Source organism: Macrosteles quadrilineatus, unplaced genomic scaffold, assembly GCF_028750875.1.
Source record: "Macrosteles quadrilineatus isolate MER2022 unplaced genomic scaffold, UCM_ALF_1.0 Scaffold_5__1_contigs__length_97177068, whole genome shotgun sequence".
Lineage (NCBI taxonomy): Eukaryota > Metazoa > Arthropoda > Insecta > Hemiptera > Cicadellidae > Macrosteles > Macrosteles quadrilineatus.
In genome coordinates, this window is record NW_026542598.1 from 38,360,378 (window position 1) to 38,385,703 (window position 25,326).

The following is a 25,326-nucleotide window of genomic DNA, read 5'->3' on the forward strand; positions in this document are numbered from 1 at the left end:
TTCTTAAACAATAAGCTACCATGAAAAAAAGAAGAAAAAAAAGAAAAAAAATTCTAATTGTAATTGCAAATTACTGTAATACTTTACGTACATACTGTACATTTTATGTACCTGACGCATGAATGTTCTCTAGGAATATTTCAATAAAGATTTTGTCTATTGTCTAGACCTACGGGGTTGCGGAATTATCACTTACATAAAACATAAAACCCATTGGTGATTTGGCAGGACTTGAACCTGGGACCCCAGGGACCGAAGTCACACTATCTACCACTAGACCATCTCGTTCCCCAGTTTATAGGACTAAGGTATGTTTAAATGATAGTCCCAATTGGAAGGAAAGAGACTAGTAATAAGGTTATATACATTCCATGGTTTAAAACCTGCAGGAGCATTTTACTTTTAAATCATACCATAGACAAAAAGAATTACATATAGACCGTCAGCCGTGCTGCGGTTACCATAGGTTCTGGCACACACCGCTGGGAGCGCCATGTAGTTACGGCTTACTCGCTACGTAACTGCACGGCGCTCCCAGCGGTGTGCGCCAGAACCTATGGTAACCGCAGCACGGCTTACAGTCTATATTTAATTCTTTTTGTCTATGATCATACATTCCCTATATAAATACAAACTCTTGACTTTTTGATTTCACTAGAAAGGTTAGTTCATAGTTTGTCTTACTAACTGAAATTCGATAAACAAAAATATTGATGAGGCTTTTTCTTGATAACCACATTCATTGAATAGAACCCAGTTTCGGATTTAGTTCTATACATTATTAACTTTTTTTCATTCAGATTCTCCTAAAAATCTTGATATGATGTCTGCCACACTAAGATAAGTCCCGATGAGCAGTCCCATGAGACCAATGATAACTACGAGAATATTCCTCGTGAGGTTGAAGAATTTAAGTTTGTTTTGGGAGTAAAGAACACAAATTTCGATTAAGGGCGGGAATAAAATTCCTAGAGTCGAGAGGCAGAGAGCTCCTATCAGAGAAATGAAGAGATCCAGCATTGGTATTACCAGGGCGGCACAGACTGAAACAAATAGATAGTTTCAAAAACAAATTGAATAAAGTATGTCTATATTATTTGTTATATTTGTTTGTTTGAAAGACTTATCAACTCTTTGCTTCATGCAATGCTGACTAGACTACAAACAAAAGGGGCCAAAACATTTTGCACAAATATAATTAATATTTTTAAAGCAAAAATTGAATTTTTACTTCCTAAAATTTATAATTGACCACAATTTATGGTGACGATGATGATGACTGTAAGAGATGTTCACAACTTGGCCAAGATCGCATGGAAGTCCTTCCTAGTTTGACCTAGGGCCATAAGTACCCTATGTTTGGCACTGTGACGGACATGTCTGACGGGAGATAATGGTGCTACAGTAGACTCCCTCTTATCCGGACACCTTTTAACCGGACATCGGTTTAACTGGAATACATTCGGCGGAAATGACATCTCTTTAACCGGACAATTTTCATCAGCACATCGGTTTAACCAGACTAGATTGGCAGGAAGTGGGCGGTACTGAAACGACCGTTCTCGTGGGAAAGATTTGAGACCACTGATCACGTGTCTAAATACAATGCTCTCCTAAATTTAAGTCAAATACGCATTAAAAACCTTCCGTTTTACAAGTTTTTGGGGACGTCCATTTAACCGGATAAACCGTTATCCGGACTGGCCTCGGTCCCGAGGAGTCCGGATAAGAGGGAGTCTACTGTATTATCATTATTGAAAACTGGAAACATAATGTTTATTCTTTTTGCCATGCGGGTTGTGTCAACTATCCTCTTGAACTTGTAATTTTGTAAAGGAAGAAAAGTACATTTTATTTATTTTTCTATCTACAGTAGTCCTAAACCCTTTGTATAGATTTGTATTCAACCTATAGATTTTGTGGGCCGTAACTTTTTCAAACGATAGTATTGTTGAGACTGTTGTTGTAAATTCAGAGTTAGCCATGCATGGAGATAAATTATATGTTTTATGTATTCTGTCTACTGCATGGTGTTCATGGAATTGAGTATAGCATGTCATTTTAACACTGGATATAAGTAGGTCAAAAGAAAGAATACCTCAGCCGCAAAACCTTATTTAAAATTTTTTTGTAACTAAAGACACCAAAAAAATGATGATGAGAATAAGCAGGAGGAGCATATTCATTGCATGACTTGTAGATGGTATTAGTCAGTTACTACAACAAACTGCATTTTACGGTTGTTTAGGAAAGAGTATAATCTTTGGATGAAACCATAAACACCTGGAATACTATATTGACTACTACTACACTATTATTTGTTTTTGTAAAATGCATTTGCTGAAACTAAACAGGACAATTGTTAACAACAACTGCTGTTAAGTTTGTACATTTATTGTTAAGTTCACTCTTGCAAAAATTAGAAATGAGCGTAGACTATCGAGAACCTTTATTTCACTATAAACAACAAAAAGATTCTGGTCCCTGCTAAGACAGATAACAATGTCAGTGCGCATCAAGGGTTACAGTACACCATCTTTTGACTCAACTGAAAATAAAATAAAGGCATAGAACATGGTTTAAGAAACAAAGTTGTCTTGTCACTTACATGTACATATCACCAGTACGGTCCTGAGTGTATATTCAAACCTTGCTGGGCTGCTGCTCTGTTCCATCATGTTCTTAAGGTATGTTGTACACAGAATCTCAATAGCCACATAGAACTGCAGCGAGTAGGTGAGGAAAATGGACAGTGAAAAGGTCAGCTTTACCACCTGAGCAAGTCTGTAATGAGATCGGAAAGTTTAAGGAAAGAAAAAGTTTAGTTAAGTAAAATATTCAGGGAAATGCTACAATTTTTTCTACAAGATTAGAAAAATGATTTGCATAACAGAAATCCAAGAAAATTACCACCCGTACTGTGAGGTCTGCAAGATAAATTCCCTGAAAATGTCCACTGTCCAAGAATAATGTTCAAGAGTTAAATCTCCGAACACTTTAACATTTTGGTTCTGTCCTTTAATGGTTGATCTTAAGTTGGGAAGTCCGACCAGTCTGTATGATAGGGGGAGCGAGCTGGTCTAGTGGTTAGACCGCCGGACTCCGGTTCCAGGGGTCCCGGGTTCAAATCCTGCCAAATCACCAATGGATTTTATCTAAGTGATAATGCTGCAACCCCTAGGTCTAGCCTGAAGTAATGTCAAAAACAATTCCGGGCTCGTGCCTAGCGTCCTAGGAAACTTGTCTCCTGACCAAGGGCTCTAAACCATTGATCAGTCCACAGGTAGATGGGCAATAACGAGACAGGTTCCATTTTACAGACTCTAATTTACTGGTGTGATATCATAACAAAGGTGAAAACCCATCATTTCAATGATCTTGTGATTGTATTTTCATCACAGGTTCAAGATTTTATAATTTTGTTACAACTACTTTATAAAATAAAGTCATAGTGACTATACATACTGGACAGAAAATATCAATTGATCATCCTGTGTAAGTTTTAAGTTCTAAGAACTAGGTTACACAACTTACAGTTCATCTTGAGGAATATTCAGTGAAATGCTACCCTCGACATTTTCTCCGTACTTTACGTAACCAAAGAATCCCAAGCAAGTGTAGATGATGATTACAATGGTCATTGAAATGTTCAAAACCCCGACAGGTTTACCAAATGATGTAGGAGTCTTCATGTTCCTTTCCACTGAAACCACCTGAAAATGGAACAATGAAATAAAATGTTGAAATTGTATCTTAACCCATTGACGACAAATCAGGAGTGTAGCACTGCAATCACAGCAGTTCACTGTGCAATAGTAGTACTGCTAAACCCAATGACCTTCAAGCAGTACGTCAAATCTAACCTAAACCTAAGTGCCGTGATGTGTTTATAGTGGAAATCGACTTGTGCGATCAACAGTAGCATATGTTAACTCAGTTGGCTAAGGCACTGACGAGTGTAGTGTTGAGGTGATTCTACATGCACGGTATGCAATCCATATTGCGCTCTCTAAATGTGTGACTAAGCCGAAATAGAAGGCCCACCCTAAATAATTAGAGTCCGGATTGGGTAGAAGTGTATGACATTAGTGAGCTTAAGGATTGAACACAACCCCTGTTTTACCTGGGATTGGATTGTGTACACTAGTTTGTTAAGTTTAGGTAAATATTTACAAGAAAATTAAAATTTGAAAAGAAAATTTCAAAGTTTTAGTTTTCCACTTTTAGCACAAGAAAATTTGTCTAAAATCTTCTTAGAAAATTTAAATTTAACCTGCATATGAAATATTGTACTCACAACACCGGTTGCCGACAGGGCAAAGAGAGTGGTTGTGAAGAAGCGCACAAACCCTGCGGGAGTTCCTACGTAAGGAACACTATCTACAGGAGGCAGGTCTCTCAGGATGAAGATCATGATGGTCGCCAGACTCAGATACATGAGCAGGTTGGCAGCCTGAGAGAACGGAGCCAACAGCTTGAGGTTGCGAATGTAACAGGTGATGATCAGTGGTACCAATATCACACACATCAGCACTCGCAGGTCTACCACCACAAACTGATTGATCACCTATAAAAATTGGATTGTCTAGAATTTCTTTGACACTTTTCTTATGTTTAACCTGGAAAACACCAGTGGTGTAGTGTAGTGGGAACGCAAGGGAGCGGTGGTCCAACTCCTGACTATCCCACTGGGAAACACATAATTTTTCATTTATCAACACATTTGAAAGTTTTTTAAAGCAAATTGATACTGTTTCAAGGGCAGTTAATGTGCAAAATAAAGGAAGTTTTCAATATGAGAGTGATCTAGGCAGTTTATTCCAGTAATATTTTTACATAGATCCTCCTGAAAGCCTTTTGGTTATGGAAAAATTTAAAAATCTTGCAGTCATATTTTTTTTTTAATTGTAAATTATACCCACAAGTACAATAAACAGTACCTGATGCAAGTTCTGAGCTACAAACACTATGTAGACACTACACATGCCAAGCTGGTAGAGGATGAGGAAAAAGTCCACCATTGGTCTGTAACATAGTGGAATATTATTAATTGGATAGTATATTTAATTTTTATCAATAATTATCTTTTTCTTTAAAAACTTGGCTCGGTTCTAGACTTTTTTTTAAATAAATTACTTGTGATTTGGATTGTATTTTAATAGAATCGGTCATTTTAAAAAATTACAATTCCCTTTCCAAAGTTTCCAGAAACCGGATAAAACTGCATAATCGGTTGCATTTATTTTACTCATAAGAAAAATTACAAACCATAAGACTCTTGCAGCGTTAAGTTTTAAATTTTTGTGTGATCAGACAATACAATACAAACTACCTCACAAAACTCACATGGGTCCGGGGTCCAACCCTTCTGATCGATTAGATTTATAATTATTATACTTTATTTTTCTAAAAGATTGTATGTGTATCTATTCAGAAGGTCTACATTTAACAATACACAAATATCTTTAAACTTAAATGCTTAACTAATTTTAAAGTAGATAGTTTATAAAATGAAATCAAATACTTTAATACTTTTCAATGAAATGGCGACCATACATACAAAGTAGGTATTTTAAGCCAAGTATGAATGGAGATGAGTGTAAGATGAGTGGCGCGATCTTGTAGTCATGTTAGTGACTAAGGCCGATATATTCCTTAGACACAGCTGTTAATTAATAGCCCATACAGCTAATGGCAACTATGGGACCCACAGTTTATAGTGGAATCCAAACCACATTTCTGCCTTGGCATATACAAATTGGTCTAATTATCAGGATAGTACTGCGGATAGTTGTAGTACTCACTCGTGCGGATGTTAATCCACACCAGGGAGCATCGCATCATAAATATTAAAGTTTCATCTTTGAAATAATTATTACATTTGTAAATGGGCCAGGTGGGCCCTGATGGCCTGGGGGCACAAAAGATTTAGGTTTATTTGTGGGGGCAAGGAAACTAAAAATACCCCACAAGGAAGGTGGAGGGGGCACAACTATTTCTCAGGCCCATATTGCATCACATACGAACTTGCAAACAATATAGGGTTAAGAAAGACATGTTTGAACGTAATCTTTTATATATGTGCTAGATAAATTTTAGTTGTTCTGAAGCAATTAATTGATATGTACAAAATGTATTACATACCCAGATATAGTGGCAAAAGGCCTAAGTATCGGAGGTCCATGGTCCAGAGCTGCTTTCATGGACTCTGGGTAGCTCAGTATGGGAACTCTGAGCCACTTGCACATCTCATATTGTGATCGTATCTAAGGAAAAACATTACCATCATGTAGATTTATTGTTGTAACATTTAGAAGATTTTTTTTATATTTTCATTATTAATAGATCATTGTGTCAATTAGGAAGGATGTCATGTGGAAGACAAGAGGGAGAGGTTGCCAAAAACAGAACCACACCAATATAGACGCTAGTATTAAATAATCTAATCGATTGTCAATATGATTGTACAAAACAAAAGCAAAAGGTAGGGGAAGATTTTTGTGTGCATGCCCTTCCCACTTGCCACTATAATTTAAACGATACTACTTAATCCAAATAGCCTCACAGGTTTTTTTGTAAATGATTGATTTTACGCTGTTGCAAGTTTTTGGAAGTCCCTACGGACTTTACCAAGGACACCACATCCTCCCGATCAAGCTCCGTAGGGAATACAGGGAGGGTTTTATTTATTATTGTTATTCCTCTAGGTTCTAGCCCAGTACATTACTTCCCACATTACTTCAGGCTTTGTCTAGCAGAGGTTGCGGAATTATCACTTAGATAAAATCTATTGGTGATTGGTGGGATTTGAACCCAGGATTTCAAGAACGAAGTCCCTTGCTCTACCATTAGACCAGCTTGCTCCCCTACAAGGAGGATTAGAACCACTGGGAAATCATTTACAGCTAAAAATAAACAAAGTGTGCCAGTGTGTCATGATTTACCAGCATATGGAGGCAGTATGTGACCAGTGCTCCGAGTACCACTGTGAGCACAGTCCCCACCATCAGACCAGAGTTGCTGAAAGCTTCAGGCATGGCAAGAATCCCTGTACCCATGCAGCCTTTCAGGAGAAGAATAATACTCTCATTGTCTCTGAAAAAATGTTTAGAGTTTACACTTTGCATAGTGTTAATTTGATTGCAGCAAAATGACTTGGTGTGGTAGAACTCCTTTTAGTGAATTTTCCATATAGGGAATAAGCTGTTACCGTAGGTCTCATAGTAAGACCTAGACCCAGGACTGATTTACTTTTTCGTTTTAAGATATTGCAATAAAAAAACACACCTTAATATCTTTTCTGTTTCAACAAACTTACAGACTAAAATAAAATGTCATTTAAATAGGAAATAAATATTTCAATTTTAAGCGAATATTGTAGTAGAAACCCAGCCAAGTAAATGGAAATTCCCTTAGTCTGCAGGTTTGCTGCGGCGGGGGTACTTTATGATTGAGAAGGATTCATTTTTCACATAATGTTCTTGTTATTATAAGAAGACTTGAAAAATTAATAAAACTATTAAAACTAACTTCTATAGTGGAGCGGGAACGTTTAAGATCGACATTCCAATCTGCTTTTTCCAATAGTCCTATATTAATACTTTATATTTTAGTCAGTAGCAATTAAATTATACCTAGTAGGTAGTTTTAAATACAGAGCAACTCCTTTACATCCTAAACATAATCATAAAAAAATATTTTCAAAAGTTAATACGGTACCAAATGTTTTTATAGTCTTTGGCCTCTGTTATTGAATTCACAAGACTCTAAAATCTAATACATGTAAAATTATTATATAAATCAATACAATTTAGGATTCAATCTTAGAACCCATTCCTAAATAAAAACTATAAACAAGATATTTTCATAACAGTCTTTTCTGCCACTGTATTTTTAAAATTTTAAAACTATAAGTAATAAGGTGTATAAGAATATAATTTACTGTTATACATATCAAACAAAGTAGTATTAAATTTATGAAGGATGGGATTTTGTGAGTTTTTGGTGCCTGCGACAAGTATAAAATTTTGTTCCGATGAAAATATAGTCTGTTGGCATTTTCCGCTCATTTTACCTTGAACCTAGATCTATATTTTTTATGGTGAGTTATTAATTGTTTTGTTTTAGATAACCAAATTGTAGGCAAAATTACTTACGTTGTTGGGTTTTTAAGCACTCGGTGATCATGGGGGTTGTATGGTGTCTGTGGGTTTTTCGTATCGCCTGCCACATCCATTGAAAATTCTTCTTTCCCTTCCTTTTTATGGTTTTCATCTTGCCTAGAAATTTCATTTTCATTTGATGTGCTATTAACAACTTTGTACTCATAACGACATTTATCAATTTTACATAATGTGTTATTCATTTCAAAATAAAAAAGAATTTACTTTTTGAATTAAACACTTACGTGTTGATAATATTGTAAAACTTATCAAATACTATACTGGATGGGTATAAAAATGCAATCTTCACTCATACTTATCTTAATCTAAATCACTTTAATCCCTCACTTCACATCTGCAAGTTTTTTGTTGTCTAAAGTTCCAATTCCTATGCGCCGACTGATACGACTGTAGCCGAGCCATACGGGAGACGCTCAATTTAATTCTTATGCTGTGACTCCTGCGACTAGTGACTAGGATAAGCTAGGAACAAGCACAGTTGGCAGCGAATATATTACTTAGGGAAGAGGAAGAAAAGGAAATATTAATGTGCATTGTAAAAAAAATTAACAACCTTATCCATTGTTCATGGAACGGCAAAAATACAGGTTTCAGAGTATTCTCATTCAGAGTTCTCATTCTCCTTTTAAGTATTGGGGGTGCTTGGGGTTGAAAACGGATGGGTGGTGACGAACTAGTTCAATCAACTTTGAATCATCCATGAAGGTACACACTACAAACTCCGTATGTATAAACTATAATTTTTTTATGGCCCCGCGGCTGTAGTGGCTCCAATCGAGCGGCTGTAGCTGTAGACGCACCATAGGAATGGGTTGCATTTACAGTGGAACCTCGATAACAAGACTCTCATGAGGATTATTAAGACTTGTTATCAAGGTTGACTTCTTATTGAGGTTTACAGTGTAACACGTGATTAGGAGTAAAATAATTTCAAGGGGACCGATTTGAAAATTGCACTTGTTATCAAGGGTGGCTTGTTATCGAGGGTCTTCTTATCAAGGTTCCACTTACTTTGCAAAGAAGCAGTCAATTTTACAGCCACGCGACTGTAGTCGTATCAGTCACAGCATAGGAATTGGATCTTTGTGGATAAGTGATGATTTATATTTACTATATAACAAAAGACTAGCTCTAGCTGTTATGTACATTTTTTTTCAAGGATAGCAGTTGACTTGGAATGTTAAGTTAGTTCTTGCCCATGTAAAGAACTACCCGAGTTGTTTATATCATTGTTCTTGCCGCTGGCATGACCGGAAGTAGACTGAAGTGAAGTGTGGCCGCCAACGATATAAACAACTCATGGATCGCTGGCTCAGTGTTGGCCGCGCGGTCGAGCTTCCCCCACCTTCTACTGCCAGAAGCCGGCGCAACCCATACATTCACCATTATAAAACACACTTTTTAATTGCTGCTCTGTTGAAATTTATAGGGATAAAATATTGCTAACGCTTGTCAAACTCTTTTGAATAGTTAAACATGTTGTATGTTTTGTTTCTTGCAGAAAATAGCCCATCTGAATTCTTTAAAACTACAAATTCACTAAACCCGTTTTGTAGATGTTTTTAGACAACTGATATTGCTAGATCCAAATTGTACATGGTAAAATTATAAGTGATTACAAAGGAGAAATAGAAAGTACAATATTTAGGCTATAATTGAAATTATATTTTATTAATCGAAAAAAATAGTACATAAACATTTAGAATAATTTTGCTAAGTTTTTGCCGCAGTGGTAACGTTATGTTTGACGTAAACGCGATATTTTTTTCTTTCAATGTTTAATGACAATGTATTTTGCAAAATAGGTCATAAAAAAGAAAAAAGTATGCCTATCACGTTAATGTCAAGCATAGATTTGCGGTAAAAACTGGGCAAATGTCGTGGGTTTTAAGAGTTCAAATGTGTTATTTTCTGCAAGAAAAGAAGAAGACATATAAAGTTTAGAATAGTAAAAAGTGTTTGGCATGCATTAGTAATATTTTATATCTATATATTTATTTAAACAGAGCAGCAACTTAAAAAGGTGCGTTTTACAATGGTGAGTGTATGGGCTGCGTCGACTACTGCCAGTAGATGGTAGGGGGAGCTAGACCGAAAACAGCGCCCGCAGTGCTACTGAAGCCTTGGTTTCTCTGAACCACACTGCGTTATTGCGTGATCCGTGATTTGTGATACGTGGTATTCACGCGTGCGTGATAAAAAATTAGGGTGTTTTCTATGACTCCATCCTTGCAGCGCGCGATTATATCTTCAGCCATGGACAACATAGATGTCAGACTCGTTGCCTTAGCTTTGCTGCTGGAGGAAGAGGATAATGAAGAAAATTTACTAGTGAATTTAGTAAATGAAGACTCTTTGGCATGGAGGAAGAAGGGTGTTTTTGAATTCTGATTACCAGGCATTTAATTGAACAATGAAACAATGTTTAGGGAATTTTTTAGGCTTTCAAAACAGTTTTTTTTTAGTATCAGTATGAGTATGAGTACTACGGTAATAGCTTATTCCCTATATGGGAAATTCGCTAAAAACCTATTTCACCATTTTCAAAGTTGTGCTTGACACTAGGCCTATTAATTGTAAACCATTCTTCTTGATTCCATTGTTCTTGTAGTTCTTTTGGGTGAAACAATATAGTACTGAAAGCTTTTCATAAAACTGGGCAGTAAAAACCTTGGATTTCATAGTTGCAGTTTCATTAACAACACAATTATCAGTCACCAACAATGGGCAGATGGGAATTAACTACTGCATGCCACGCAAAAAGTCTGGGATCCCAGACTTCAGTGCGTCGCGCAAAGGGATCACGCATTTCTAAATTGGCGGGAATCACAGAGAATTGCGCACGTGAAGTCAGAGAAAACACCCCCGCAGCAATAGCTGCGACAGACTTTTGCGTGATTACGTCATCGCGCATCCCGCAGTGACGCTGCGTGATTCAAAGAAACCAAGCCTTGAGAGCGCAATCCAGTAGTTTTTACATCGTTGGTGGCCGCCAAGTAGTCCCAGGATTGTCGTCTGTGCGTTATGATCAGCCGATATTGGTCAATCACAGTGGCGGAAGAGAATGTTTGAGATATACACATGGTATAATAATGTAGGTGAAGACGGATTCATTTATGCATTAGTTTTGACCATCGATAGCTGATGTTTCTCAATATCAAAGTTTTTCTTCCGGTGTTTTTTAAATCGAAGATATGTTCTTGTCAAACATAGATTTTTCTGGTCGACCATCTTAATATTGATGTTTTTCTGTAACTGAAATAAATACTATACTAAAGGTTTAAGGAAAATTTTAAATTTTATTTTTTGCTTTGTAATAGTGTTTGGCCTCGATAATCGATATCTAAAATATTGATATTTGATATTTTTAATATCGATATTTGTCCACCGATATTTTCTATCGATATTAGGTATGCCTATTGATATTTTTTTTCTTTTTTAGCAACAAAAGTACTAAAATGATAGACTAAACATTTTTCAATTGTTTCAATTTATTTTAAATATTTTGGTTGAATGAATAATGGTGATAACAAATTCAGTTTAGAAAAAAAGTTTTAAGTTAATTCAACCAGTCTGTAAAAGTTTAAGTTTTTGGTTTTGTTTGAAAATAATATGAAGCCGACACTAGACTAGACTAGAGGCAGAGGCAAAGTAGAGTGGACTAGGGCTAGACTAGTTGTTGGTTGTTGGTTTATGGTTTATGGTACATTTTATTGTATATTTTAGTATTATTATAGTACAGTAAACACAATTTTTCATTAATGTTTAATTTCTTTGTAATAAGCATAATATGTGGCAATTTTTTTGCTTGTCTTGCACCTTATTTGCTAAGCAACATATAACAGTACCTCTATAACATATAATGTACAAAACATGAGCCTCAACCCATTTTTGTTTGCAGTTTTATTGTATTATGACATTTATTAGCTGTTTTACAGGAGGAAATGTAATGGTATCATTGGTATCAATAGTGTTGGTAAAATTAGTAATATCTTTTATTTAGGACCTCGATTCCAATCACTACTGTACTTTGTATTTATATTGAACACAATAATTTAAGTGAATTAAAGTGATCAGTGAGGTGGTTTGGTTTTGAAGAACCCCTTGGGGGTTCCAAAAATTGAAGAGATTGTGATTCTTCACAATCTTTTGCAATGATTATGATGTCTTTTGTCTCGTAAAGAAAGTAAATGGGGGAAAAATGTAAAAGGTATTATATTACTTGCACAACTAAAATACAGGTGAGAACTAAAATAGAAAATTAAAAAATATCTCAATCTTATGGACGCTAATATAATTAATGTGTTATGAATGTGACAGATAATATATAAAGTATCTTAAATAGTAGTAAGCTTTAATATTTCAAACAATAGCTTGATTTTGGTCAATAATTATAATAAGACTGAAGTAATAATTATGTAAAACGATCTCAACGCTATCTGTTGGCTTTGACAAAAACACGATCTGCACTACCGATAAAACGATCGCAACGCTATCTGTTGGCTTTGACAAAAACACGATCTGCACTACCGACAAAACAATCGCAACGCTGTCTTTTGGCTTTGACAAAATCAAGATCTGCATTATTAAAGCCGCTACAGGCTATAATTAGTGTCTGAACGACATTTAAACAATAATTTAACTCACAAATTCATATAAATCTTTAGCTACTGTTCTTTATCTGTATATATATATATTTTTTAAACATGTACATTGTTTTGGATTCCATAGAATAGAAAGGGGCACATAATACCAATAGGTTTAACTTGACGAGTCCAAACAAATTTAATTCAATTTGAAACTGTATAACTAGAGTATTTTCTTTCACGCTATAACGTAGACTAGTGGTCGTCCTGTGGTCGAAACTCGACCAAAAATAATTAATGTACAGACTTCTCTATTTTCTCTCCACACTGTAAATAAAACATGTGATTGGGATTTCTTCCATTTGTTTTGATTTTCTGTTTACACTTTGTTGTTATTTCGTCACCAACATGGCAACCCAGTTGGTCCATGTTAATTTTTTGAAGTTTTCAAATTCGTTTTTTGTGCTTATTTTTTAGCCTATTTTAATTTATAGCCCAGTCAATAAATGCTTTTTATCGCAACTAAATGGTGGAAAGCTGGATTTTGTATATGTGATAGAACCACATGAGAAGTGTATTTTCCCAAAAGTCCCCACTTCTACCCCTTGAGCTTTCCCCCCCACCCCCCTCCAAACATAGAAATTGCAGTGTTTTACCTAATTGATCATAAGTCGAATACTATGTCAGCTATCGAGCTGCAATTTGTTTTATTTTGTTTCTGATTAGTTTTCCTACAACTTTTGTATTTATAACATTTTTCTAAAACCAATACTTAGGGAGATATAAAATTTAAACTTCGTTAAAAGCTTTGTTTCAGAGTGCAAAATTTTGTTTTTATCTATGTATACTTTTAATTAGAAATAATACGCAAATATGGTTCAAACAAAAGTTTTAGTACGTTTTTCAAGGTTTACAAATATATTATTGGTTAGTCATCTAGGTGACCGGGTGAAATGCTGGGCGTCGGCAAAGAGAGCGCGTGCGGGCTAGTTGAACACCTCTGCGCTGCGTCATCGCATCTAGCCCAGCCAATAAACGCACAAACTGCCTTTTTTCGTAGCTAAATAGTGGAAAGCTGAGTTTGTTATATGTGATGGAACCACTTAAGACATGTATTTTCAAAAAGTGCCCGATTCTCCCCTTGAGCTTTCCCCCCTAATCCCTTCCAAACCTGGAAATTACAGTCGTTCACTTTACTGGATATAATTAAAATTCTACGCATTCCATCGTAGTGAAATTTGATTTGTATTATTTATAATTAGTTTATCCAAATTTTTTTTACTGAAAGGTTTCTTATAAGACTATATCCAAAGAGATATAGCATTTTAACTTTTTTTATGTTTATGTTTTAGAGTACACAATTTTGTTTTAGCCTCTATATATTTTTTCGAAATAAATTACGCAAAATGTTTTAGAAAGAAAATTTTTGTATGTTTCTTAAGGTATATAAATATATATTTGTTTAGTCATCTAAAAAAACTGATGTAGTGTGGGCGTCGGCAAAGACAGCGCGTGCAGGCTTCGCGCAGCGCAGCCCCGCCCGTCGATGCATAATAAGGACCGGCACCGTTAAGTTCTCAACTGTTTCATAAAAATCCTAAGACTCCCTAATTTGTAGCTTACTTTACTACCAAAACAATCTGTTTCCAATCGAAACAGTGACTAAATGAAGTACCTCGCGGTCAGTAAAAACTTTCATCGACCCACTAATCCTTGATACAAACTGCGTCATTGTTATGTCCCTCTCTTCACGCTTCCCGCTAGTAAGGGTTAGCTTTCTGCTCTGCCATGAGTTGTAAGCCTGTGCTAAAATAATATCACGAACAACGTAGAAAACTGTTGGTAATATTTATAAGCCATTTTTAATCATGGTAATGTATACAAATTATAACCAGTCAATGTTAAAAATAACTTTTTTATTAAGTTTTTAATTTAAGATAACATGAAAACAATCAAATATTAGAGAACATAACGTCAACCAAGATTCACAGTATAGAGTCTCTAAAAATGATTGATCTCGACCACGTATTAGTGCCGTAAAGCAGATTCGTAATACATTGATGCAAATGTTTACGAAAAAACCCCAATTTGATTGACACATCTACACAATATGTTTGGAAAGGAAATTTGAATAATCTATCTGTATGTATCCCGTAAATAGTCTTGCCTGCATGTATGGGGACACAAATATAGTTTTTTATTTACTTATTGATAACTTTTGGATATATGCCTTATTACATTAATTAATTGGAAAGTAAATAAAAGAAAATACGTCTAATAGCCTAACAATTAAAACATAAATTTACCCTTATAATGTTACTCACAATTCTGTAAATATACATAAAAGAAAAGATAAAAGAAAAAGAGAAAAAATGAAAGATGGTAAGTGGTGGAAGATTTCGATTCGACACTCTAATCATCCTCAGACCCATAGGCGAATTGGGTCATCTCATCATTGGGTTCAGTAGGTTTCTTACGCAGCTTTATGTAATGCAATGTTTGTATCCGTGTACATTATTGTCAATAGGTGTAGCCGTAGACAGAAATAATTAAAACTATTATTATTTCAAGGGAGAAACGCGTTAAAACTGACAATAAATTAAAAAAAATTACAAATGATTAGGTTTCCTCTAATTAGTATTTTTTTTTTTTTTTTTTTTTTTTTTTTTTTTTTTACTGTTTAGATCTTTACTGACCGCGAGGCGCAGTTAGTATAAATCTTGCGGAACAAAGCGAGTCCCATTGGTGGTAGATAATGGAAAGCACATTGTAATGCAAGGAAGAGCAAAGAGTATGTTTTTAAGTGATTTTTAAAGTATTTATTAGGCCTAGTGTTCTATACCTCAATCTATCAAACGTCTATTGGTCAAAGATGAAGAAATCAAGTATTACAGGTATTGCAAGTATAACAAGTAAGTAGGTAGAGATTAATTTACCTGAACCAAAACTGGTTATTATAAAGTAAATGATTGGGTTCCATCTAAATAATAATTGTTTTTGCAGTTCACGGTTAAGCTTGGATACAGATTGTTTTGATAGTAAAGTACAAAGTACAAAGCCTTAGCATTTGTATACAACCACAACCTTTGAGAACTTAGCGATGTCGGTGCCTACGACGCGATGCATCGACGGGCAGGGCTGCGCTGCGCGGATGCTTTGAAGAAGCCTGCACGCGCTCTCTTTGCTGACGCCCTCACTACATCAGTTCGTTCTGTCGACTAACCAAATATAAAAATATATTTATAAACCTTAATAAACATAGGTACTTAAATTTTGTTTCTGACACATTTTGCGTAATTTATTTCGAAAAAATATATAGAGGGTAAAACAAAATTGTGTACTCTAAAACATAAACATAAAAAAAAGTTAAAATGCTATATCTCTTGGGATATAGTCTTATAAGAAACCTTTTAGTACAAAAATTTTGGATAAACTAATTATAAATAATACAAATCAAATTTCACTACGATGGAATGCGTGGAATTTGAATTATTTCCAGTAAAGTGAACGACTGTAATTTCCAGGTTTAGAAGGGATTTGGGGGGAAAGCTCAAGGGGGGAATCGGGAACTTTTTGAAAATACATGTCTTAAGTGGTTCCATCACATATAACAAACTCAGCTTTCCACTATTTAGCTACGAAAAAAGGCAGTTTGTGCGTTTATTAGCTGGGCTAGATGCGATGACGCAGCGCAGAGGTGTTCAACTAGCCCGCACGCGCTCTCTTTGCCGACGCCCAGCTCTTCACTCGGTCACCTAGATGACTAACCAATAATATATTTGTAAACCTTGAAAAACGTACTAAAACCTTTGTTTGAACCATATTTGCGTATTATTTCTAATTAAAAGTATACATAGATAAAAACAAAATTTTGCACTCTGAAACAAAGCTTTTAACGAAGTTTAAATTTTATATCTCCTTAAGTATTGGTTTTAGAAAAATGTTATAAATACAAAATTTGTAGGACAACTATTTAGAAACAAAACAAAACAAATTGCAGCTCGATAGCTTACATAGTATTCGACTTATGATCAATTAAGTAAAACACTGCAATTTCTATGTTTGGAGGGGGGTGGGGGGGAAAGCTCAAGGGGTAGAAGTGGGGACTTTTGGGAAAATACACCTCTCATGTGGTTCTATCACATATACAAAATCCAGCTTTCCACCATTTAGTTGCGAAAAAGGGTGTTTTATTGCATTCATTGACTGGGCTATTATAAAGGGATTCTGCACATCTACAGGCAAATATCTTTCTAACAGTATGCGTAGATTTCCCCTGCGATGCACACGAGCTGAGAAAAAAGGTTTTAAAGAAACATGCTTGCCTATTAATATATAGATAGATGGTTTAAATTCAAGTTGTAAAGCTGAATACCGGTTAAAAAAATAGTCAAAACTCACGTTAAAAAATTGAAATTAACACCTCAAAACATATTGTAAAATTTTGTACACAGACTAGGCGAAACCCGTCGAAGTCGACGGTTACTGTTGAGATTTCATACAAATCAAAACTACAAATAGATGATAAATCACTCCATTTTTTTACAGTTTGGGTTGTTCGTGATTCAGTTCAGCAGCGTGTTCTAGGCTAAAGCTGACTAGACTACAGTGACAGTCGTATGGCCGGGGCCACGCGTGGCGGATCGTCCGCGTGGCTTATGATCGCGCGATCATAAGCCGCGCGACGATGTCCCGGCCACACGGAGCGGATGAACCGCTTCCGGTTGAGGTTTCCCGGCCTACGTACTGTAAGATTAGAACATGGTTCACTCGTTCTCGTTGTAGTCATGAACGAAAAACTTGTGTTAGTTTGTGCATTAGAAGTGTGTGGTGAGCTAGAGCCTAAGGTTAACCGAAATCATTGGGTCCATCCTTTCATAACCGATAAACCATTTGTGTTCCAAATCTTTTACGAGCACATGCGAAACCATAGTTTGGAGTTTTTTGTTTACTATCGTATGTAGATACAGTAGTATCGTTTGACGAGCTACTTCAATTGCTTCGACCGCATATAGCTAAGGAAGATACACTCATGAGAAATGTACAACATGGAATACAACTTAAGGAATCCCACAGATATAGTTTGCCCTTAACAAGTTCTATTAATTTGTCTGTATCGAACATTTTACACCTATAAACCGAAACGCACAAGCACAAACTAAAAAAAAAACTACAAATGCTTGAAAATGAGCTCCAACCACGCGGACAATTCGTATCGTGTGGCCACTCTCATAAGACTAGTGTGTCATCCCCTCCAACGCCGCAACGCGGCTTATGATCGCGCGGACAATCCGCCCAGGCGGCTTAGGATCGCCCCGTGTGGACACTCTCATTTGATTCAATGTGTTGTCGGACCACGTGGATCATCCGCGCGGATGATCCACCTCGTGTGGCCCCGGCCTATCAGTCGCAGCATAGGAATTGGACTCTTTAATAATAAATATCAACAACATTTTGATCCTAGGGAATATCCAAATACAGTAAATCGTTTGTGTTGTTGTTTATACACTCGTAAACTTTCCTGGAGGATCATTTGTGTGTTTTTTTTATTTAAAACTAAACCCAAAATTAAACTGCGTAACACCATAGCTAAAACTGATAACTTATGATTTCTTTTTTTATTGCACATATCAAATGTAGAAAGAAAACCAACAATGAATTTTTTTTTTAATACGTACTAGTTAATGGAAGGGTACATACATTTTTAACATAATTTTGATACCTATAGAAGATTAGTGTATTTACTCTACAATAAAAACATATTTGTTTTAAGAAAATAAAACAATAGCCAACTAAAACTTTACTTGTTTTTTTTAAATTGCCAAATAGTAGCCAACTACTCTAACTATACCGTTATAAATTATTAGCCAAAACAATTAACAACAATGCTTTTACTAACAATAAACATAATGAAATATTTTGTTAAAGATGGCTCCAAAGCAGAGTTTTAAAGGAGTTTGCATTAAAAAGGTTTAATACCAAGCTTACCTTTTGTCAAAACATGATAGTTCACAAATAAACACATAAAGATATAGATTTTTCTTGTAGGATGTTCTACACTTAGATCAGAAGTTCTATTTCTATAGTTCTAGAATCAGGACATCCAACAAAACAAAGACTCTACTACCTTTGAAGAAGGAGCTAATAGCTCCAAAATTTCTTTGTATTTATTTGTTAATTTTTCATCTGTTTTACCCAGAAAGGTAAGCCTGGTATTAAACCTACCCACAAAAAATCCCTAACAATCATCAAGAGATCATAAACCTTTTTTTCGTACAAAAATTCAAGTTTGGTAAATTTGGAATAATCTATCTTTTACACAAAATCCATGTTAAAACCCTACTTAACTTATATTATTTTGTTTATAGTTTTGAATATTTATTCTGCACCACTGTAGGTTAAATGTCAAACTTTTGTCTACCAAGGTTTTTGTGATAGTTCCTTTGGTAGGCCTACTTTAGTAGTCTATAAAATATTATTAATTTATTTTTTCATTGGGTCATAATTAATTTAGAGTAATCATCAATTCATAATGTATGGACTTTTTGCTTGAAAGTGTTCATGATTGATATTGACTAAATAATGTGTCACTCAAATTAAATGTTTAAGTTTACAATGTTTATAGGTTTATTCAACAAGGAATAAGAGACAATTTCCTAACCCAATCTTTTGATTGTAATGGGTGTAGGCTTTCTGCCCATACGATAATCCTATTAGTGACGCTCGGCTGACCTGTCAGCGCTACCCGTTCCTGCGTTGGGGTTGAAGATGAATAAGCGTAGGACAGTGGAGGGGGTGAGACGCCAATGTAGGGGAAGTTAGTGCGAGTTGGAGAGAGTGAAAGTGATGTAGGGTGAAGAGAAGGAAATAGGTAAAAATTCAGCCATAAGGATCGAACTGATCAACAACTCACCCCATTACATTGTGATCCAATGGTGTTTATAATTTTTCATGTGTTCAGTGGCGTCATTCGCCTATTAGGCGGCCTGATGATTGGAGTGTTCAATCTAAATCAATAACCACTTGCCTCCATTTATGTAGGCAAATAGTACCTAATATCCACTGTAAAAGGAAAAAAAGAACTGTTGCGGAGGACCTTTGCGGTAATATTTATTTACCGTATTGTGAGTTAACAGTATATTGTGTAAATAGCCTAAATGTATCAATAGTGTTTTAGACCTCTCAGTACATACATTCTGAACTTTAAGTAAACTGTTGATTCTTTATGAACAAATTATTACTAATATAATGGTTAAATTATGGTCAAATTTGAAAAAGAAGTATTTTATTCATAAAAAAGCCAAATATTTTATTATTTAATACGAACTTTTGTTTAAATGGTTACGTTTGTAAATCTTATAAAACAACTAATATAATATATATATTGAAGTGTTTTTGTAGGGTTATTAGTGACGATTTGTAAATTTAAAATTGCTATTTTATTTGTATGGAGAATAATACAGTAGACTCATAGTTGGCTTGCCTTGATGATGGTTGTTAATTGATAGTTAAATTAATATTGGCAAATTTGTTACATTTATACTAAACAATTAATATTTCACAAAAAAATCTATATATTAATTTGAAACTGTTTTTCTTTGTGACAGCTATTTTGAGAGAACCGCTGGGCGTAGAAACCCGGTAGAGGTGTCTAAAGAAAGGTCCTGGTCTGTAGATGAGCCATCAAAAGAGAAACATGGAGAATTCCCTCGGGGCTCTGCCCCAGTGGCCTTTAAATTCCCATCCCATGTTATTCTTATGGAGGAAAACGAGGATTTTGTCACAGCTAATTTGAGAACACGGCTGGGCGTAGAAACTTGGTATGGGTGTCTAAAGAAAAGGTATTAGTCTGTAGGTGAGCCCTCAAAAGAGAAACGATGTAAATTTCCTTGGGGCTCTGCCCCAGAGGCCTTTAAAGTTCACTCTGCAATTTTGTTTACATTTCAACCATATGGATAATTTTACACTACTTTTAATGAACCAGCTGTTCATATTAAAATTGTATTCAAAGGTCTACTGAAACTGTCAAAATTAAATGTTTACATTATTATTTATGATTTTAAATGGATTCTCCACTGCATGGCAAGTTTTTTTATAGTTTCAACAAACTGATGAATTTATGATACGTTTGAAATGTTTTGTTCAAAAATCAATGCTTTATTGCTCTTAGAAAATTTTAAATTATGAAATAAGTTTGACTTATAAATTTCAAAGGAACATATAACTATTCCTTATCGGGTTAGCTTATACATATTGTAAGGTTGGCACTTGCATTTTTTCTTACTTTCAATCACCATTTATTTTTAAATTCAAGAAAGAACGCCTGAGATTAATTTATTGGTATAACAGTTTTTGATAATCGGGTTGAAAATTGTATCATAGATGAGTACGATGAGGATGAGAGCTGTGATCAAGTTTTGGAATAGACTAACTACGGAGTCTATGGTTTTGATAAAGTAGATGAACTATGTCAATTTATTTAGGTATTTAAAAAAATGTGTACACAGTTTTTACTTTGATGTACACATGTAGCTAGGTTGAACAACGCATCTAAACCTCACTACATACAAAACATTCGGAAACACAACAGTGTCATCACATCTCATCCTCATCGCATTTGCATAATGTGTTACCAATGCTGGACTAGGTTATGGATTTGGTTCCGCAAATGTTCAAGATTTGTGATAAAATTTCTTACAATTATGGTTCATTCGTATCCACGAAATACATGCACAGCTTTATGTGATCTATATGGCCAAGGCAAAACTACCCCATAAGCTAATGAACTATCAAGTAAGAACAGGATAATTAAATACATAGGTCGATGTGGCAAGAGAAGGATTTAAAATTGCTGAGATCGAAGTAAGAATGTTACTGCTTTCTGAAGAATCAGATATTTTTATAAAAAAAAACTGATGAAGATTTACTTATAAATCCGGATACAATCTGAATGATTTTCCTAAAGCAGATTGAATTAATGGTCAGTAATAAATATTGACTCTTTGCGTAACATGATAGACTAATTATATGAACTCATTCTCCCATATAGTGAAAGTGGCTTTGGTATGAAACAAACTCATGAAGAAACAATTATAAGACTCCTAAAAAACCTTTTAGGCAACCTAAAGCCGATAAAAAGAAAGGTAGGAAATATTGTGTTAAACGAATTCATCAATCACGTTTTTTAGGGAACACAATCGTCATACTTATTATTGCTTATCGTCCCTTCTTATAACTAAGATTTTAATGACTTCACTCTATCCAACGCAGTTAGCTGAATTTACATAAAACCTCAAGATTAACCGTCGATTTCGACGGGGTTCCACTAGTACCTTATTACCTTCAAGACAAACTCAATCTATATATATATAAGGCAAAGCCCTCACTGACTGACTGACTGACTGACTCACTCACTCATCACTAATTCTCCCACTTCCCACTTACCTAGGGGGCTGAAATTTGGTACACTGATTCTTTAGGCATTAAATAGGAAAACTAAGTGGTTTTTATTCTGATCGGACTCTCGGGCTCCGCCCCAGTGGCTCTGGAGTTTCCCATGTTAACCTAATGAGTACTCATATTTAAATGGAATTAATGAATCATAACAGCTGTTTCAATTAAACAAGTTGGTTCTGTTCTGTGATGTTCAAGAGCATTAAAGTTATAAGGATTACCAACAGAGTGCAGCACTATTATGTTTTTTAATTTATGACAACAGCTAATTTGCAACCAAAAGGTGAGTGAGCGTAGCGAACGAACTTCAACCCGGAGGCGAGTTAGCGTAGCAAACGATCTAACCTGAAGGCAAGTGAGCGCAGCGAACGAGCTCGAACCTAAAGGTGAGTTAGCGTAGCGAACGAACTTCAACCTGGACGTGTGAGCGCAGCGAACAAGCTCCAATCTAAAGGTGAGTGAGCGTAGCGAACGAACTTCAACCAGGACGTGATTGAGCCATGCGAACGAGCTCACATATGAAGTTAAACGGGGCAAAGCCCGCGGGTACAGCTAGTAACATATAAAGATAGAAAACCTGATAAAAAATAACACTGGTATGACTGTTTTTGTGTCGCGTAGTATATATTTAGTTCTTATGATTCTATCATATTGGTTTGTTGGTCACATAGTTGCAGACAAGTACTTATACCACACGCACTATCATAGTTTTTTAGACACAGACCACAAAAATGCCATATCTCGGTCATTTTTAATTGGATTTTCTACGTCGATGTGTCATTACGTTTGTGTCAGAATTTACAGTAAAAAGCATTCTTGTGTTTATTTTAAGATTTACTGGTATAACGTTACTACTGTTAAAAATGTTTAAATAGCTGCCATATTAAATTTTAAATTTATAAATTGTAATATATTCTTGCAAAACTAATTAAACTAGCATTAACATTTATTTACAATTTAAAATTTTAAGTAACATGCATATAAAAAAAACAAAATGGTGGCTCTGTGTGTAACCATTGATTTACAGGTGCTTTAAATGTGATACTGTATTTATACATTCGTTATTAACAAAGAAATTATATTCTAAAAGGTTGGTACAGAGTTACTTAACACCCTATAGTTCGACAGAATTGTTATAACAAACTCACTACTAGATCATAAATGACCAGAAATATATTTTCATCAACATCATTAGGAGTACTGGTTAGATGACGTATTTTCTCGTCACACAATTGGTATTTGGAATGTGACGTTTGCAGTAAAGATTTGAATAAAACTTGTTCAATATCGTACAAAACTGTGATTTTATTATTTTGTATAAACAAATCTTTCAATTAATAAACAAATAAGTCTTAATTTAGGGCCTACGACTCAACGAAATAAACTATGACCAATAGTTGTATCACCAGCGTTGCCTTAGTTTTTGTGTTAAAGATGTTCGCTTATGAGGCTACCACGTAAAATCAAAACAATTGTTAGGTTGCAATTGAGGTCAATCACACTCTCGCAGTTACTTCCCTGCAAAGTGACCCTACGTAAGGAATATCTAAGAAATAGCAAATTAAACCCTTGTACGCTAATCACTTATATTTCCTTTACCTTTCCTAGTACTAAACACTGATTCCCTTCATGCATTTTTTGTTAACGGAAGTCCATTCAAATTCTTGCGTCGAATTGTTGTAATGTCAACCCTATCCTTCTGGGAACGTCAGACGTCCGGTGTCGCTGGGGGCAACAAACTCCATCTTCTATCTCGCTCTACCCCCACTCTAGCGCTTGCTACCCCTCAACTGCCAGGAAGAGGAAAGGCCATAAATCAGGCGATTAGCCTCACCAATACCCGGGTAGGATTATGGGACGACCTCCGTCTCCCGATTGTAATATGCTTTAATTTGGTATAATAACAAGTAACTTGCAACAATAAAAACACACCATAGCTACTTATCAGAATGAAACCTACCTTAATACTACCTTCAGCTGATTTAAAGGGAGCATAAATCTGTAAAGAAGTATATTTTATCCCTGGTACCATTGTGGGAGAATAGGATACTAACATTAGAAACATTCCATTCAAATTCATTTTAATTATTTTATGTAAAAGGGGCAAAAGTATTGTTTTCCTCAAAATTGAGTTTAAATTTTGAGTAGAAATGTCAATTTTGAGTCACCCTGAACCCAAAAAAGTGGTTTTCGAAGTGATGTCTGTTTGTATGTTTATAACTGTACAGAGCTACAGACTATAGCTACACCTGACCAATTTTGATTACATTTGGTATACACTAATACTAATAGTATCTTCAGGAGTTTTTTTTATTTTCAAGGAATTTATAACTGAAGATTTTCCAGTCTAAAACTGAAAAATAATATAAAAATCAGATTTTTAGGAAAACACACCATTTTTATAAAATTTTAGTACATCAAGGTCCTATTAACTGTAAAAAAAATTTTACAATCTCCAATGCTTTAAAAATTGGTTCAAACGCTATTCACAACTTTTGTTTTCCCACGTTTGCCCATAAGGGTTACTGATAAGTATGGGAGAAAGTATGTGTTTTTGCTGATGTTGTTTATTTTTTTGTTTTTGTTTTTAGAGTAAATAGAACTTAATTCAATTACCGACATAATGAGCTGCTGTTAAACATGATAAATGTTTGCTTTCTTACATACCAACTTAAGAATAACTTTTAAATATATTTATTATTTTTGTACTTACTCTGTCATATTATTGCTTCAATTTCCTTTAATGACCTGGTAAAATCACAAAACATGTTTTATTCACAACTCATCACTAACAGGGTTATGTTTACATCATTTGCTGTAACACTGACTTAATTTGACATTGATAAGAATCTTGATTCATCTACAGTGATAAGAATTAATCTGTGTTTTGACACTTTGTTTTGTTAGGACCATAACATAAACAGTTAATGAAACCAAACAAACAAGTGTTGAAATATGAATTAAAATATTTCTATAGTAATAATTCAAGCCATTTAGATTATGTAGGAAATGCAGCACTTATCACTCAAAATAACTGATAAGAATTATTTATGATGTGTTACTATATTGCTGAAGAATGTAACAAATCTTGTTTCAATGGATTC

The 25,326-nt window shown here is 35.0% G+C and overlaps 1 protein-coding gene across 1 annotated transcript; it reads right to left on the reverse strand.

The window, feature by feature from the left end:
* Positions 1-584: 584 nt before the first annotated feature.
* LOC128995228 (proton-coupled amino acid transporter-like protein CG1139) lies at positions 585-25,014 on the reverse strand. Its single transcript, XM_054420174.1, has 9 exons — positions 24,936-25,014; positions 8,157-8,279; positions 6,945-7,095; positions 6,145-6,266; positions 4,941-5,025; positions 4,298-4,567; positions 3,535-3,713; positions 2,609-2,784; positions 585-1,043 (listed from the first exon to the last, which is right to left on the reverse strand). The coding sequence occupies exons 1-9, from the start codon at positions 24,941-24,943 to the stop codon at positions 793-795; spliced, it is 1,365 nt and encodes a 454-aa protein (XP_054276149.1). The 5' UTR covers positions 24,944-25,014; the 3' UTR covers positions 585-792.
* Positions 25,015-25,326: the final 312 nt, after the last annotated feature.